Genomic DNA, 18,250 nt, shown 5'->3' on the forward strand with positions numbered 1-18,250 from the left:
GTGCCTGGGTGGCTTAGTCAGTTAAGTGTCCAACTTCAGCTCAGGTCATGATCTCACAGTTCATGAGTTCAAGTCCCATGTCAGGCTCTGTGCTGACAGCTGAGGGCCTGGAGCCTGCTTTGGATTCTGTGTCTTCCTCTCTCTCTGCCCCTCCCGAGCTCACGCTCTGTCTCTCTGTCTCAAAAATAAATAAACATTAAAAAGGAAAAGAAAAGTGCATTTTTTCCTTGAATTTTTGAATTAGAGAGTCTGTGTAAAATTGACCATCTTTTTTTTTTTTCATAACATTCATGTGTGTGAATCAAAGTATTTTATTTCAAAAAGATCATTAAAAATATTAGTTCTTATCCTCAGAGGAAAATAGTTGTATTCCTCTACTTAAAAAAAGAAAAGCCATGGGGTGCCTGGGTGGCTCAGTCGGTTGAGTGTCCAACTTTGGCTCAGGTCATGATCTCAGGGTTTGTGGGTTTGAGCCCCGTGTCAGGCTGTGGGCTGTCAGCTCAGAGCCTGGAGCCTGCTTCGGATTCTGTGACTCCCTCTCTCCCTCTGCCCCTCCCCCACTCATGCTCTGTCTCTCTCTGCCTCTCAAAAATAAAGAAACATAATCAACAAATTTTTTTAAAAGAAAAGCTTACTTATTAGGTTTATAGGCACATGTGTAATTCAGAAAAAACACTATTATTGCCGATATCAATGTTCCAATCTGCTTTTTACTTATATTCACGTGTTTGATACTAATATTTGTGTTGATTTAAAAAATCCTGTTGATGGTGGGGTTTTTTTGTGTGTTTTTAACAAGCAAAAAAATGGACAAATTAGTCATTGTCAAAAGACCAGTGTGACTGTGGGGAAAAAACCATCATCCTTAAAAGGAAAGAGGAGGCTATTTCACAATCTTCAGAACACACAGCTATATACCAGATTAAAGAGTGTTTGCCTTTTTGATATGGCTGCTTGGCTTGCACAAAACAGGGGAGATGTCAGACATTTCCCAGCTAATGGAGTAATCGAAGGCCAAGTAATGTGTCAATGCTCAGTGACTGATTTTACAATAAAAATGAACCTACAGTGAGACTTTGTGAAGTATCAGTTGCATAAGATATGCCCACATACATAGCTGCCATGTCTTGGTAATCTCACCAAATGGCAGCCAGTCATAGGCTGGGCAGCAACCTAGTCCTTGGATAAAGAGATAAGGTGAGCCAATCCATTTCCCTCTCATGAATTAGAGCTCTGAAATACCTAAAGATTTTAGTTAATGGTGGGAGCTATGGCTTGAAAGCAATGACAGAAGATGGAACCAGAGAAACTTTCATGAGCCACATACATGCTTAAGTTATAAGAAACAGAAACCATGGGTGAGGAGAGGACACTGGTCAGTGAAAAGAATATACTAAAATAAATGTGTAAAGAAAAGCAGAGATTCAGAGACAGATAGAAGGCGAGTGGTCGAGCAAGCAAGAGAGGGGTTGGTCCCAGAGCTTCTCGAAGGTTTCTTGTACTAGTTTAGTCTATGTGAACCCTTGCAATAACATCTTCCTTCCTTCCTTCCTTCCTTCCTTCCTTCCTTCCTTCCTTCCTTCCTCCTTCCTCCTTCCTCCTCCCTCCTTCCTTCCTTCCTTCCTTCTCCTTCCTTCCTTCCTTCCTTCCTTCCTCTTCCTCCTTCCTCCTTCCCTCCCTCCCTCCTTCCTCTTCCTTCCTTCCTTCTTTCCTTCCTTCCTCTCTCACCCCCTTCTTTTCTCTGGTAAATTAAATTATCAAAAGGGTCAGACCACTAGTAGGCTTTAGAAGAAAACAAAACAAAACAAAGTATGTTACATTCATGCAATATAACATTACAAACAAGAGGATATAGTCTTTAGAAAACAAATTGTCTGTAGCAGGTTACCTAGTGGAACTCTGTTGTCCAGGCTTGCCCACAGCCCTCTCACCTTATTTTGGTAATAGATCTTTGATTTTCCTTTGGGGACTATCCCACACCCACTGACCTGTCACCTCTGCCACCACCTGTCCAGGATGGGCATGAGACTCAGTTCTAGCCAATCAGTGGATCCTGATACTCAGACCACAGTCATAGATAGATAATAGCCATGACATCATTATATAATTTTGAATCACTTTAATTCTAAAGAAAAATGTGACAAATAATGTGTGGAGAAAGAAGGAAAAGGTGCAGTTAAGATTTGGGGGCTTATATAATAGCAAAAAATAGAGACCTAAATAAAAGACCAACTTCCAAACTCTGCTATTAATTACCTAAGTGACCTGAGTCAAGCCCTTCCCTTCTCTGAGCTTCAGTTTCCTTGTTCATGGTATGAGGAGTTCAACGCAACTGTAATCAGGGTCTCTTTTCCTTCCTAAATCTCTAAGCCTTTCTTAAATTTAGAAATTCAGCAGTCAAGTCCGCACCTCCACTTTGGGCATTTTCAGAAGTGCAGGTGCTACGCCTTGGTTTATGACAATGATCTTTTCACAGTCTTGGCCCTCAGGGAACTTGCAATGGATGATTTTGAAGTAGGCCAAAAATCTCCCTTCCCTTCCCTGCGGTCTAAGCTTTTGACCTTATCATTCCCAACCATTAAAACTTGTCCTCTTTAATGACAGTTAATCAGGAAACGAATCTCTGTGACACCTTGCTTCATTTTTTTCTCCCCTGGAGACTTCCTGTCTTCTTCCCTTTCTTCATTCCAGGAACACTGATACATTTGACAGAGGTCATCGGGCCACATGGAAAGAAATGATGTTTTATTCATAATTGATTTACAGAGCATTTCAGAATTCAAAAGGTGGGCCGATCCACTAAATGGAGGCAGGGTAGTTCTATTACAGATTCGAGGTATTTTGAAGGATCTTTCTCCTCAATGTGCAGCATATATAAGGATGGTCTTGGCTATGTTCAGCCACTTAAAGTTGAAAGAACCCAACTGTGGCTTCTGTATCATCAATTAGCTCTATTACTTGCAGACTAGACATTCAGGTGACTGGTTGATCTAGTTTTTCCAGCTGGATTAGCAGCTTAGATCCAGTGTGAAGGTCTCTTCAGATATCAAAGCTACTGTAAAGTCTTGGATCTTTGAAGCAATGATTACCCTTCTTTAACCCAACCAGTAACCCTTCTTTCTACCTCCCTGGACACTAGAAATTCCAAATACCCTACTGCAGATCCTGCCCTTCCAGGTTGGATAAGGAAAGTACGGGCACTTAAAAAATGGTTCCTGTTAACATGTTACTTTTAGCTAGGAGACTAGGGGAGTAGTTGGCACTTTCTTACTCCCCTGGGTGAATTCTCTCTGCAGAAACTAGAACCAAATTTATTACTGACTTGCTCACTCTTGGGGCTGCTAGAATTGGGAGGTGAGAGGGTGTGGGCAGAAATACAGTGCCCAAGACTCTACAGTATTTCCAAGGGTGGTGCAAATCCCTAGAAGGCAAAATGAAGCATTTATTTGGAGGGGCGAGGACAGGGGGGAAAATACACCACTGTGAAGATGAAAAGCAGAAAATGTGGAAACAGTGTAGGAATGAGGGGGTAAGAAGTTCCAAAGACAAATTTACTACCCTCACAATTTTGTTTCAATCAGATCTACCCACTAAGCAGTAAACTCATTGATTGCTCCAAGGGGTGGGGGGCATAAGAACCTTATCTGGGTTGACTTTTCCAAGTGGGGAAGGGGAGAGTAGGAGATCTAAGTGAGACACAAAGACTGTGGTACCATTTACCCCTACCTTACCTAGGCATCTGTTGAATGCTTTTCTTCATTAAGTGGTTTGAGACAATCCTTGGACTTAAAACCAGTGAGAATGAATTGAATGTTAAAAATACCCACTTCACTGAGGAAGTGATTGGATTAATTAGATTCTCTTTGTGTTATTTTTAGTTCTGGTATATTTGATTGTCTTTTTTTTTTTTTTTAAACAAAGCTACACTTTAGCAAGTGAGCAGTTGGCAGTATGAGATGAGTGAACTGCCATAAACTCTTTGTAGCTTCCCTGATTCTTTGCAATGCCTGCTACGACAGGTTATCACAATTCATTATAATAATAGAAACCCTGATTTCCTGGAAAGAATGTGCTCTCTTTTTTTTCAATTTTTTAAGTGTTTATTTATATTTGAGAGAGAGAGAGAGAGAGAGAGAGAGAGAATGAGTGAGGGAGGAGCAGAGAGAGATGGAAACAGAATCTGAAGCAGGCTCCAGGCTCGGAGCTGTCAGCACAGAGCCCGATGTAGGTAGGGCTCAAACTCATGAGCCATGAGATCATGACCTGAGTCGAAGTCGGATGCTTAATGGACTGAGCCACCCAGGTGCCACAAGAATGTGCTCTAACTCTTACAAGAAACTAGAAAATAGTTAAGGACTTAAATTTTTTTCTCCTTTTGGTGTCGAATCTTGCTCTCAAAACAAGTTTTTGTAAATTTGTTTTGGTTTTTATTGTTAATTTTACATTTAATCTTCATGAAGGCAAGGATTTTTTATATGGTTTGTTCACTTCTTATCCCCAGGGCCTACAGTATAGTAGGCATTCAATAACTACATGTTGAATGAATGAGTGAGTGAATGAAGCCATGAATCATAAGTAAATAGCACTTTGGTACCTATCAATACAGAATGCTAAGCTAGGGTTAGGGTTAGGGTAGAGCTATCAAGTCACAACTTTGAGCAGTATGATGACGACATTCTAAAAGACAATATGAAGGCACTTAGACTTTTAAAAAATGCTAATTAGGGGCGCCTAGGTGGCGCAGTCGGTTAAGCGTCCGACTTCAGCCAGGTCACGATCTCGCGGTCTGTGAGTTCGAGCCCTGCGTCAGGCTCTGGGCTGATGGCTCGGAGCCTGGAGCCTGTTTCCGATTCTGTGTCTCCCTCTCTCTCTGCCCCTCCCCCGTTCATGCTCTGTCTCTCTCTGTCCCAAAAATAAATAAACGTTGAAAAAAAATTTTTTTTAAAAATGCTAATTACACAAAATGAAGGAATTTTTATGGAAGCACTTCAAAACATTAGAAGTTATATAAATATATTATTAGTTAGACTTTTGCATATGTATGATTTGCAATCTTAATGTTTATTGTGTTTGACTTGCAATTGATTCTACTAGTAAAGGCGCTGTGCTATGGCCAAAGATGCCAAGTGAGATTTTCGAGTCTCTGTTAAATATGTGAAGTTTCCGCAAATACCTAGAGATCTGGTATGTTTCCTGAAGAGGCAGAAGATCAGGCGATGTGATAAGGTAAAGAGACACTTCCATTCCATCAGAGTTCACTGGGGAGGAAACCAACAGCACAGAGGCAGCCTGTGTTAAAATGGCTGGGATACATTCAGTTTGCCATTTGAAGGAATTCAGCAGTACAGACGAGAGCTACATAAGCAAAAAAGCTCAAGTCCACACAAGAAAGTCTTATCTGAATGCTTTGCTCACTTGGAAAAGAATGTCTAGGACTGTCCAACTTCCACAACAAGGCAGAGCTTTGGTAAATTCCCATCATCTAGGAAGTGGAGCCTCTTTTTGCTAAACTAGCTATCTGCAGATCTCCTAGGTGTAAAAAAGAGTGAAAAAAGGTCACCAGATATATAGGTAGATGGGCTGTGATCACAGGTCTTGAAGTATTGGGGGAATGCAAAAACCATCTAGCGATAAAGCCTGTCTTTGTTGGGGGTGGGGGGGCGTCTGGGTGGCTCAGTCGGTTAAGCTGGTCTTTGTTGTGTCTCTGAATTCAATGATTAAAAAAAATTTTTTTTTATTCCATCTATTAAATGTGAATATATCCGTGAATTCTGGCATTCCTGGTCCTCGAAGCTCCAAATGCCTGAAATAGGAACGGCTGTAGTGTGAATTAGTTGGCGTAAGCTCTTGGGCTGCTTCCAACTTCGCTACTGCTCATGCCCCACAGGTCAAGGAAAGAAGTGATGTAATGCACTTAGCTGGGCCACTTTAATTACAATGCAATGGGGAGGGGGAGGGGTTACAGGCGGTGACAAGTTTAGCGCATGACTTGCCCTGGGATGCAGGAAACAAAAACACGGACAACCATTGGCTGCGTCCACTTCCGACCCGGTATCTAGCTCCAAGTCTGGAACCTTGAAACACTTATTTCCTGGGAAGAGGGGTGGCGCTAGCCCACAGACCGTCAACCATAAACATACAGCGCGCGCACACACACACACACACACACACACACACACACACACACACGGAGGCTGGCAGCGTCTTCCCCGCTGAGATGGGCGTGGGGCCGAGCGCTTGGCCCACGGTCCCCAGAAGGTTCCCCCAAAGCCCGCCACAGCAGCCGGGCTCAGCGCTCGGAGCCCGCGGAGGACCCGCGTCCGCGGGAACTGGTGTCACTCGGGCCCGCTCTAAGTGAGCCGCGCTGGCGTCATTCATTCGCAGTGTCCGGAGCGTCCTTCCAGCTGCAAGCGGGGCTTCGCCGCAGGTGCGAGTGGCCCCGACGCGGAGCGTTACCGCGCGGTGACCTCGAGGTCGCAGAGCGGCTAGAGACTGAGGAGATCTGGAGCTCGGCTAGGTGCTGCTGTAGCAGCCGCGCCCCAGCCCAGCTCGGCGCTCGCCGCGGGGCCGTGTCGGCTGCAGGCTCCCGCAGCCCTGCTCGCCGCCGCCGATCCGGATCCCGGGACTGAGCGCCACCACTTCCTCCTCCTCCCGCTCCTCTTCCTCCTCCTCCTCCTCCTCCTCCCGCTCCTCGCGCCGCCGTGGGCCGGAGCCGGGCTGCGGGGCGGCGGGCCTGGGCGTCTGCGGCCGCGGGCTCGCGGTGGGCGGCGCCGCCGCGGGGAGGATGCTGCTCGCCGCACCCGCGTCCTCGCCGTCCTCCCCGGCCGCCCGCGGGGGCTTTGTTGTGGCCCGGCCTCCGCGGACCGCCGCCTGGTGAAGTCGCTCTTCGCCGCCGCACCTAGCGGGCGGGAGGGCGCGCGTGTGCCCGGGAGTGCGCGCCTGTGCGCGCCGGTGTGTGCAGGACCTGACCCCGGGCCCATTGTGCGTCCGCCCGCGGCGCCCGGGAACATGTGGGTGAACCCCGAAGAGGTGCTGCTGGCCAACGCGCTGTGGATTACGGAGAGGGCCAACCCCTACTTCATCCTGCAGCGGAGGAAGGGGCACGCGGGCGATGGAGGCGGCGGCGGCGGACTAGCGGGTAAGGACCGGCGGCCAGTCCCTGCGGGAGGGGCCGGGAGCGCTGCGGCGCCGCCCGAGGCCCTAGGCTGCGGGCGCCCGGGACGCCGCCCGGTCCCCCGGGGCCGGGCGACCCGCCCCACTTTGGTGAGCGGAAGACCTCAGGAGTCCTGATTTTTCAGTCTGTGAAAGAGATGATTCTTCTCTGACCCTGTCAGGCTATGGGGCCCTTCGAGTACCGGGTGCCCCCTAGGTGGGTGATGTTGATGAGATTGGAGGTGGGGGAGGGTGGGGGGAGCAGCCCTTATGAATTAAATGCAGCACTTCTTCCTACCTCCCCACCCTCTTTAAAAATTATCGTTTTATATGTGGGCAAGAGAGGCAAAAGATGGTTCATTTTGACTTCATTCTCTTTACTGATCATGGCAGGATCAGGTATAAAATGCTCTTTTGTTTTCAGGGAAGCAATCAGTAAGAGACTGGTGTGGTCATTTCCTAGATTAGTTATGACTGAAGAGAATGAATAAGGAAAAAGGATATTGTTGTTGTTGTTGCACCTAATAAGACCTAAGAAAGCAAGTTACCTGATTGTGAAACGAATTAGCGCTGTAACTGCATTTTAACTAGTTTAACTCAGTCACTTACCCGAACCCCCTCACAAGGTGTTATTAATGCCTTATCATTTCGGGATTATAAAATCAGACCAATATCCCAAGTAGTGCCCTATTAGAAAGGTCTTCGTTATTAACTCACGAGTTTGCTTGCTGGGAGGTGACCAATAATCTTGAACTCATACCATACTGGAGAAATTGGACCTTCCCCCTCCCCATGGTGATTAGAACGAAGAGAACTGGGATACTTTTTACAGTGAAGAAGTTAGTTGGAGAAATAAAAGGGAGAGGTTTAACCAGGAAAGAGATTGCAGAAAAGAGATGAACCTTGACCTCTTCAGAGTCCAAAATCTATCACCCTCTGGGAGTTTGCATGCTAGCTAAATTGTGACTTTCAAAATGCCGTGCTATGAACTAAAAATTCTCCATGTGGTACGTATTTAGTTGAGATTGTAGTTTACAGGCTGGTTTTCTCAAGATTAAAATTCAAGTGGCACATTTTATGGCATATATTGGTTTGAAGGATCTTGCTAGTATAGGGTATGGCCTATGGCTAACCTGATTTTTCTATACATTTTCTGCCATGAAAGAGAAGGCAATATGCAGAGCTCCAGACCCTGTTCTGGAAATTCTGATTAGTGGCCTAGAATCAGAATTTTCCAGTTCATTTTGTAGAAGTTGTCTAACTATATACGCTAATATGTAGCTTGCGTATCTAAAACTGGGATCAGCTCAGATTGTCCTTTTTTAAACCTAAAACAACAATATAAAGTAGATCGTTTATTATATTAACAAAGAACATTTCCTACCTGAGGCTAACTGTCCTACGCCGTGTAACTACTATGTAGTATTTGTTTTCTAGAGTCATTTGCAATAGATTATGAAAGATTCGGAGACGCAGAACCTTCTTTTCCTAGTTAATATTTTTATTATGTTCCTACTGACTCTCAGAGCTATAAGTAACCATAGCCCGCTTGGAATCTCATTATTGATAACTCACTTCAGAAAGAAAGTTACATCTTTTTAATTGGAAAATTGTCATTATTGCACTTACTGCAAGAATAATTGAGATTATCATCATGAGTAAAAATATTACTGCCAACTAAGGCTCTTTTCAACTAACATAGGAAAAATGTCTGCTCTGATAGATTGGTGCCACGTTAAAGGTAGCAGGGACATTTTAGAAATCCTTGTACTATGTATAGTATATTTGGATCCTAATGTGAGTTCCTTCATGCATTCATTAACATACTAAATCATTTAACAAATATTTGTTGGTAGTGCCTGAAGTGCCAGTGTCAAGAAGCTCACAGCCTTGTGGAGTAGACAAGTGTTTATAAAATAATCATAAAAATTCATATAAAATTGCCAATCCACAGGGTCCCAGCAGAAAACAGAATCAAACCTAGTTCAGATGAAGAGTTTCTTGAAAAGACAACTTAGAAAGGTGGGGGCAGGGTTACCAGAACCAGTGAAAGACACAGTGGTGGGGGGGTGTTACCATCCGAGGCGGCAGGAATGAGGTTCCTGGAAGCCTTATGAGCTGGAGCCAGGCAGGAGGAGCTTTGGGCCTCTGGAGACGCAGCCTCCCCAGAAGCACAGAGCACAGCAAAAAGGAAGTGGAAAGGACATGCCTGATTTCTCTCCTCTTACCCTGCCAGCTCCTGCCATTGCCTTTCATCAGTAGAACCCAAGAGAAGCCAGGTGGATAGGATGCCCTGGTGATCTAGTCCCAAGGGATCAGCCTCCCAGGGATGGATCTGGGAGGTGGGGGCAGACTGAGAATGACCAGTACTAACATCGAAAGGAGAGGAGCATGATGTTGGTCACTCCACTCAGAAAAAGAGGATGGAAATGGGAGCAAGGCAAGTTTCCCTGGAGAAGTGACACTTGAGCTGAGAACTGAAGAAAGAAAAAAATTAGCCTGTGAGGAGGGAGGGAAGACCAAGTGTTGGACATCAATTATCGGAAATTTTCTGGAGGATCTCAGGACCATTATATAGTGTGCATTATCTGGGCCAGTGCACCATTGTCCAGTCCTTAAATGGATGATGGTCATAGGATGATGAGGGGGAAACTTGCTCAGTAGGAGATGGCCAGGAGTGCTCAGTGGTCCACAGTCCTTGGTAAGATAGTAGTGCAAAAGCTATAAAAAATAATGGGTCATAGTGAAGACACTTGCTTTTTTTTTTTTTTAAGTTTACTTATTTATTTTGAGAGAGAGAGGGAGAGAGAACCAGTGGGGGAGGGGCAGAGAGCGGGAAAGAAGAATCCCAAGCAGGCTCCATGCTGTCAGCTGCTGGGCTTGATCTCATGACGGTGAGATCATGACCTGAGCTGAAATCAAGAGTCAGACACTTAACTGAGTCATCCAGCGCTCTGCTTTTTTTTTTTTTAATTAAGCTATTTTCTTCCCAATTCCAGGCAATATACATAGGTTCTCAGGCAAAGAAGTTGTTTTATTTTTTTATTTTTTTTTAACGTTTATTTATTTTTGAGACAGGGAGAGACAGCATGAATGGGGGAGGGTCAGAGAGAGAGGGAGACACAGAATCTGAAACAGGCTCCAGGCTCTGAGCTGTCAGCACAGAGCCTGATGCGGGGCTCGAACTCCTGGACCGCGAGATCATGACCTGAGCTGAAGTCGGATGCTTAACCAACTGAGCCACCCAGGCGCCCGCAAAGAAGTTTTTTTTTATTGTAGATGCATTCAGTGTATTTATTTAACCTCCTCTGAGATTTCATACGTATACAGAAAAGTACACAAAATAAAAGATGCAGAGTGCAATGATTTATCACAAAGTGACACCTTGCAACTAATACCAGGATAATAAATAGAACATTGAGCCAGAAGCTCCTCCTTGTAACCCTCTCCCATTCACTACTCACCCTCTCCTAAAGAGAAAAAAAACAAAAAACAAAAACCCACTATCCTTGTATTTTGTGGTAAACACTTTAGTGCTTTTCTTTAGAGTTTTTTGTTTTTTGTTTTTTTGGGTAAAGAACATATCTCTTTAAACACATATTTTGGTTTTGCCTGTTTTTTTGAGCAAGGGATGAATATAATCAGAGTGTGTATTCATGTGTCTGGATTCTTTGTTCAGCATTGTGTTTGTGATATTTACAAATGTTGTTGCTTGTGGCTGTAGTTTATCTTTCTGTGCTATACAGAAAACTATTATATGAGTATACCGCAATCACTTGTTCATATTTATCCGCTGTGTTGTTGGTGGACCTTGGAATGATCTGTTTTGGGGCATTGAAGGTAAGGTAGCTCTGATCTTTCCTGTGGGTGTTTCTGATGCCTGTGGGCATACATTTCTCTTTGGTCTGCCCACAGGAGAGTAATTGCTAGCTTATAGGTTACGTGTATCTTTAACTTTAGCGGATAATACCAAACTGTTTTCCAAAGTAGTTGTACCAATATACTCCCACCAGCAGCATATGGGAATTTCCCTGGCTCCGTATCCTTGCCAACATTGTGAGTCTTTGTAATTTTACCTTTCTGGTGGTTTTGTAGTGATACCACTTACTTTTTCGTGACTAATGAGGTTGAGCACCTTTTTGCATTAATTGGCCATTTGAAATAGTCTGTGACATGCCTGTTCAAGTCTTTTGCCCAATTTTCAATTGGATTGTTTGTCTTTTTCCTACTGATTGTAGGTATTTTTAAAAAATATATTCTGAAGATGAGTTCATAGTTGGTTATCCATGTGGCAGAATCTTCATTTGTTGCTTGCCTGTTTACTCTCTTAAGGATGATTAAAGGTTCTTAATTTTAATATCCAAATTCTTTATAGGTTCCATTTCCTTTATGGTTAGTGTTTTATTATGTCTTGTTCAATAAGTCTTTTTCCAGATTGAGGTTATAAATGTATTATCTTCTAGAAACTTTTCAGTTTTAACTCTTACACTTATTTATTTTTGAGAAAGACATTTATTTATTTTTGAGAGAGACCTGCACGTGTGTGCACGCGCGCACATGAGTGGGGGGAGGGCCAGAGAGAGAAGACACAGAATCTGAAGCAGGCTCCAGGCTCTGAGCTGTCAGTTGTCAGCACAGAGCTGGTCTTAGGGCTCTAACTTGTGAACCATGAGGTCATGACTTGAGCCAAAGTTGGACGCTTAACCGAGTGAGTCACCCAGGTGCCCCTAACCCCTACATTTATATTTACAATTCACTGGGAATTAATTTTTGCATATTGTGTGAGATAGTGGTCAAGGTTTATTTTTTTTAAATGTGTATGGACATCCAGTTGCCCCAGCATGACTTATTGGTAAGTCTATTCTGTTTCCACTGCTCTGTAAACTTACTTTGGTCATGACTCAATGCTCACACATGTGACAATTGATTTGCTTGGGCACTCTAGTCTATTCTTTTTGTCTACTAGAATATTCTTGCACCAGTACCACACTTTAGTTTTATAATAAGAGTTTATATTCATTTGATCAAGTACTCTTATCTTGTTCCTTTTATTTTTTAAGAGTTTCTTGGCTATCTTTGTCTTTTACATTTACACAACATCTTAGAATCAACTTATTAAAGTTCCACCAAAACAAAACAACAACAGCAACAAAGATTTAAACTGTTGGGATTTCAATTGCAGTTGCATTGTGTCTATCAATAAATTTGGGCACAATTAATATCTTTATAATATCAAGTCTTCTGGTCCATGAACATGGTATGTTCTTCTATTTATTTAGGTCCTTTAAAATTTCTCTCAATGATGTTTCATAGTTTTCTGTGTAGAGGGATTACACATATTTTATTAGATTTATTAGTAGATATTTCATATTTTTTCACCTATTGTATATTGTATCTTTTTAAAATTTCATTTTCAAGGGAGCCTGGGTGACTCAGTCAGTTAAGTGTCCAACTTCGGCTCAGGTCAGGATCTCATGGTTTGTGAGCTTGAGCCCTGCGTCAGGCTCTGTGCTGACCACTTAGATCCTGGAGTCTGCTTAGAATTCTTTGCCTCCCTCTCTCTCTGCCCATCCCCCACTTGTGCTCTGTCTCTCTCTGTCTCTCTCTCTCTCTCTCTCTCTCTCTCTCTCAAAAATAAATAATAAGCATTAAAAACAAATTTTAAATTTCATTTTCTAATTCTTTTTTGTTGACCTCGAGAAATATAGTTGTTGTGGTTTTATATGGACCTTGTATCCAGAACTTAGCTAACTTATGAAATGAATTATAGTAATGTATCTGTAGATTCTTTTGCATTTTCCACATACACAATCATATCCTCTAAGAATATTGACAGTTTTATTTTTTTCTAATTTGTATGCTTTTACAACTTTTTTCTAAGCCTTTTTTGTACAGGCAAATTATATAGTGTTGAATAATGTGTTGATTGTACATGTCCCCTTCTTTTTCCAGGTCTCAAAAGAAAGACTCAACATATGGTGGTTTTGTAGATAATTTTTTTTCACTTTAAGGGAGTTCTTATTTCTCTTTTGCCAAAAATTTTTAACTAAATATGGATGATGAATTTTTTCAAATGCTTTCCTACATCTGTTGAGGCAACCATATGATTTTTCTCTTTTATTCTGTTAGTGTAGTGACTTACATTAATTGACTTCCAAGTGCTTAACCAAATTTGCATATATAAAAATAATCCAGCTTGGCTGTGATATATTATCTTTTTTATGTGTTTATTAGTGTCACTTGCTCACCTTTTATTTAGGAATTTTGCATCCTTATAAATTGGTAGTATTGGCCTGTAATTTTTCTTTTTCATAACATTCTTGTCAAATTTGGTATCACCATTATACTACTTTTAAAAAATAAGTTGGAGAGAGCTCACTTTGTTCAATTTTCTACAGATGTTTGTGTGATAGCAGTATTATTTCATCCTGACATGTTTGGCAACATTCTCTGGTGAGGCAATCCAGCCTTGAACTTTAATTCATGGGTTTGTTGAATGGTATGACAACTATTCAAATAATTTAAAATTTTCTTTTATTGTCAGTTTTATAATCTATTTCTAGGACTTATCTTTTTCATCAGGATTTTCAAATATGTTGGCATAAATTTGTGAATAATATTCCCATAATTTTAGTGTCTGTAGGATATACAGTGGTATATATTTTAGATGTGCATTTTATAAATAACAGAGTTGATTTTCTTTCCCTAATCCTGCTTGAAAATTTTTGCCTCCTAATTGGATTATTTAGTCAATGTACATGTGACTTGGGTTTAACTCTACTATCTTATTAAGTGCTTTCTTTTTTTTTTTTTTTTTTCTCTACTCTATTTTTTCTTCCTTGCCTTTGGGTAGGATATGGGATTTTTTTTTTTTTTTAATGATTACATTTTTAAGCCTCTATTAGCTAGAAGAAGCTTTATATTCATTTCACTATTCGTATAGTGGTTACTCTGGAGATTTTAATGCATTCTTGATTTATCAAAGTATATTGTTCATTGGTACTTTCATTTTATTTTATTTTTTTAAATTGGTACTTTTAATCTTTTCCCAGATAACACGGTAACAAAAGGGTACTTTAACTCCATTTATCCCCTGACCCCCAACTTATATGCTATTGTTTTAATATATTTTAATTCCTTATATATTTTAACACTAGAACATATAATTACTACTATTTTTATTACTACTACTACTATTTTTATTATTATTTTTTAATGTTTATTTACTTTTGAGGGAGAGAGAAAGAGCATGAGCATGGGATGGGCAGAGAGTGAGGGAGACAGAGAACTGCAAGCAAGCTGTCAGTGCAGAGCCCTATGTGGGGCTCGAACTCATGAACCTGAGGTCATGACCTGAGCGGCACTCAAGAGTCTGATGCTTAACCCACTGAGCCACCCAGGTGCCCCAATTACTACTGTTTTTAAAAGTCTGTATTCAGTTACATTTCCACATACGTTTACAGTTGTTTTGTACTTTATTCTTCCATTTTTGTGTTTGTTTCTGGAATTATTTTTCTACTCTCTGAAAAAAGTCCTTTTCTGTTTCTCTTAGTGAGACCCTGCTCCTGAGAAATTTTCTGTTTTTTATGTCTGAAAATGTCTTCATCCTACTTTCATTCCTGAAGGATGTTTGTGTTTTGAATGGTTGGCAGTAATATTTTTGTAAGCAAGGTTAAGGTGTTGTCTGATTTACCATTGACTATGTTAATTTGCTTCTGACTTTCTACATGTTTAAGATAGTGTTCAGATTTACCATTTTATTTACTTCTGGTTTACTGTGTATTTATTTATTTATTTAGGAGTAAACTGTCACTCTGAATTGTTATTCCTTTGTAGGTAATAGTAACATGTCTTTTTCTCCAGCTGCCTTTAAGGTTTTCTCTTTGATTTTGGTTTTCTGAAGTTTTACTATGATCCAGCTATTTGTGAATTTTTAAAAATCCTGCTTGGTGTAAAGGACTTGTTTCAATGGTTTCGTAAACTTTGCATCCACTGTTGCTGTAAATATTGCTTTTCCCTCATTCACTTCGTCTTCTTTTCTGGCACACCCATTACATGTATATCAGATCTTCTCATTGTATCTTCTATGTCTGTTACCTTCTGATTTTTACTTGCTTCACTTTGGTTATTTTCTTTTGGTCTGTGTTTTAATGTTCGATCTCTTTAACTACATTTAGTCTGTTAAGCCTGCCCATTCTGAATAACTTTTTCAATTCTAAAATTTCCATTTCACTAATTTTTATAAATTCCAGTTATATATCAAAACTCAACATTTTTAAAAATCTGTCTTAAGCATGGCTAGCATAGTTATTTTATAGTCTCTGTTCACTCCAATATCTTGAGCCCAAGTGGGTTTGTTCTGTTGTTTCTTGTTTCTCCCGGTTTTTGCTCATGCTGTTATGTCATCCTGTGTACCTGGCTACTTTTGATTACATACTGGACATTGTACTTCTACTTTGCAGAAGTAATCTGAAGTAGAAGATGATATAGGAGAAAATTTTTTTTTTTTTCCTTCTAATTGCAAACCCAACTCACTTTAGTTTTAGGTATTGATATGCTTCAAAACTGAGCTTTACCCTGAGTGGTTTTGCCTGCTTAGATTCACACTTACGATTAGGTTGTAGGTCTTGAAGGTCCCAAAGCAAAGAGACTGGAGCGTCATCGCTTCCCTACCTGTTTGACACTGACTCCTGTCCTTGTCTTCATATTCTCTGATTCTGTTAAAAGCACATCCTGACTTTCAGCCACTCCGTAGCCCTTTCTCGAAGAGGCATATGCCTCCCAAAATAAGAGCTGCCAAAATAGAGCTCTTCTCTCTGAGCTGTTCTCTTTTCTAAGTGAAGTCATTTCTATTTTTTTAACTCTTTGATATTTTAAAGTGTATTTTATCCCTTTTGTATAGACCTCAGTAGCAAATTACCTTACATACCATTTAAGATGGCTGCTATTATTATCCCCATTTTATAGAAAAAAGAAAGTAAGATGTTAGAGAGATCGCATGACTTGCCATGGGTCTCACAGCTAATAAGTTAAGGGCCTATTAGATTTTGTATTTATTTATTTTTCTTTACAAGACTAATTATAATGGTGTGGACTATCCTTATTTTCCTTACTATCCTCCTTGAGAATCTATTAAAAGCTACTGACTCTGTCTCCAGAAAAATGAAAACACCCCCAAAATTTTTACACAATTTCGGGAATTCCGTGGATCCCCGGCAAATTAAGAACATACATGCTTCCGGTTGGAAGATGTCACCAAGAGATCAACGCAATTTCTCATCACACGCAATCAGAAGTGTAATATCCACCATAAGCTATTCTGTCAGAAATGTGTTTGAGTACCAGCTGTTTGGAGGGCTGAACTTTATAAAGATACACAAGAAGGAAAAGGCAGGATTCTCTTGCTGAGCCCTTCATTACTAACCTAGTGATCAAACCTGTATGAATAAATTTGGGAGAGCTAAGAACAGGCATGGAGATGATATTAGTGCAGACCAGGGCTCTCAGATTGTTTCCATTGGCGATTCAGCACTAGACTGTCCAGGAATTGGACCCTTTGCATCACATGAAGACCTTCACAACTAGGGAAATGCTCCATTTGCTAACCAATAAAGGAAACCAGATTGTCATCCAAAAATATGCCTCTTTGACTTAGAAATTATTTTGAGCTGGAAGCAATTAAGAAGCAGTAAACATGGAAAAAGCTCTCCCTTTTCTGCCTAAAGGTGGGAAATAAATTCTCCTTTTACTGGAGACCTACTCTTATCAGCCCAGAGAGGCACCAGAGGAATCTGTCAACAAACCTTGTTAAACTAACCCTTATCTTTCTATCTAGTTAAGGAAAATGAGGACGATGTAGCTCTAATTGCATTACTCCTAGCCAAAACCCCTTTTTCTTGTCAGTGTTTCACAAAGTATTGTTTCTTTGACTAAAGGGTATCAAAGCTTCCTGCTCTGGCCACTTTATTTCTTTATTTTCTTAGGGTTTTTTTTGTTTTGTTTTTGTTTTTTAAGTTTATTTATTTTTGAGGGAGAGAGGGAGAGGGAGCAAGCTTGTAATCAGGGGAGGAGCAGAGAGAATCCCAAGCAGGCTGCTCTGCACCATCATTGCGGAGCCCCATGCAGCGCTTGAACCCAAAAACCAATAGATCATGCTGAGCTAAAACCAGGAGTCAGAGGCTTAACCAACTGAGCCACCCAGGCACCCCTTTTTATTCTCTTATGAAGGCCTCCTTGTACATGCACAAATTCAGTAAAATTGGTGTTTTTCTCCTGTTATCGTCATCAGTTTGGTTTTCAGATCCAGCCAGTGATCCTAAGAGAGTCAAGGAAAATTTTTCCTCCCCTACATGAACAAAGAACTCCCAGTGGTGAGAGAAATAATGCTCTTTAAGCCCTCACCTAACAGGTGCCTGCTTTTAGGGTAAATGCTTTCACCTTGCTAATTTGTAAGTACTGTGTCGACAAAGTTACTGGTTCCACGCAGCAGTAGACGTTTTTCTTTGTGGATTAATTATACATAAGCAAGTAAAACTTGTTTTAGTTCCTAACGAAGTTTAATGTCGTAACTGGTGATTCTGTGTTGGGATGGGCAGTCCTCTATAGTGATGTATGGGGTTGGCTCATAATACATAACAAGTGCTACTAGCAAGGAGCTTGATTAGACAAAAGCAGATATTTCTTGCTTGTTCCATGAATTCTTCCCCATCTACTTGTTATTACGAACTTTAAGAGCATTTCATCCACAGAATGATTTAATCACCCATTCCAGTTTGTCCTGAGACTTTACCCTATTCTGCAAAGAAGTTGAAGAGTGAATGCATGTAATTTACGTAGGATTTGAGGTGGCTTTTGAGGTGGTCTTCTGGGTTTTTGTAAACTGGTCTGAAAGGGTACTGGGGGTGGCACCTGGCTGGCTCAGTGAGAAGAACGGGTGATTCCTGATCTCTGGGTCATGAGTGTGAGGCTCACATTAGGGGCAGAGATTACTTAAATAGACAGATAAATGAATAAACTTTAAAAAAAAAAAAAGGTAGAGAGGGGAATACTTATTCCCAAGATTCCTTTCATAAATTTACAGGGTTGTGACTGACCTCCT

At 41.2% G+C, this 18,250-nt stretch overlaps 1 protein-coding gene across 1 annotated transcript in view; it reads left to right on the plus strand.

Annotated features, from left to right (window-relative positions):
- Window positions 1-6,090: 6,090 nt before the first annotated feature.
- TBC1D9 (TBC1 domain family member 9) overlaps window positions 6,091-18,250 on the plus strand; it is a 115,466-nt gene continuing 103,306 nt past the window's right edge. Inside the window, exon 1 of the mRNA XM_027066553.2 lies at window positions 6,091-7,138. Within this exon, the coding sequence (XP_026922354.1) occupies window positions 7,009-7,138 (130 nt within the window). The 5' untranslated portion in view covers window positions 6,091-7,008. The remainder of the gene's footprint in view (window positions 7,139-18,250) is intronic.

The sequence above is a fragment of the Acinonyx jubatus genome, chromosome B1 (assembly GCF_027475565.1).
Source record: "Acinonyx jubatus isolate Ajub_Pintada_27869175 chromosome B1, VMU_Ajub_asm_v1.0, whole genome shotgun sequence".
NCBI lineage: Eukaryota > Metazoa > Chordata > Mammalia > Carnivora > Felidae > Acinonyx > Acinonyx jubatus.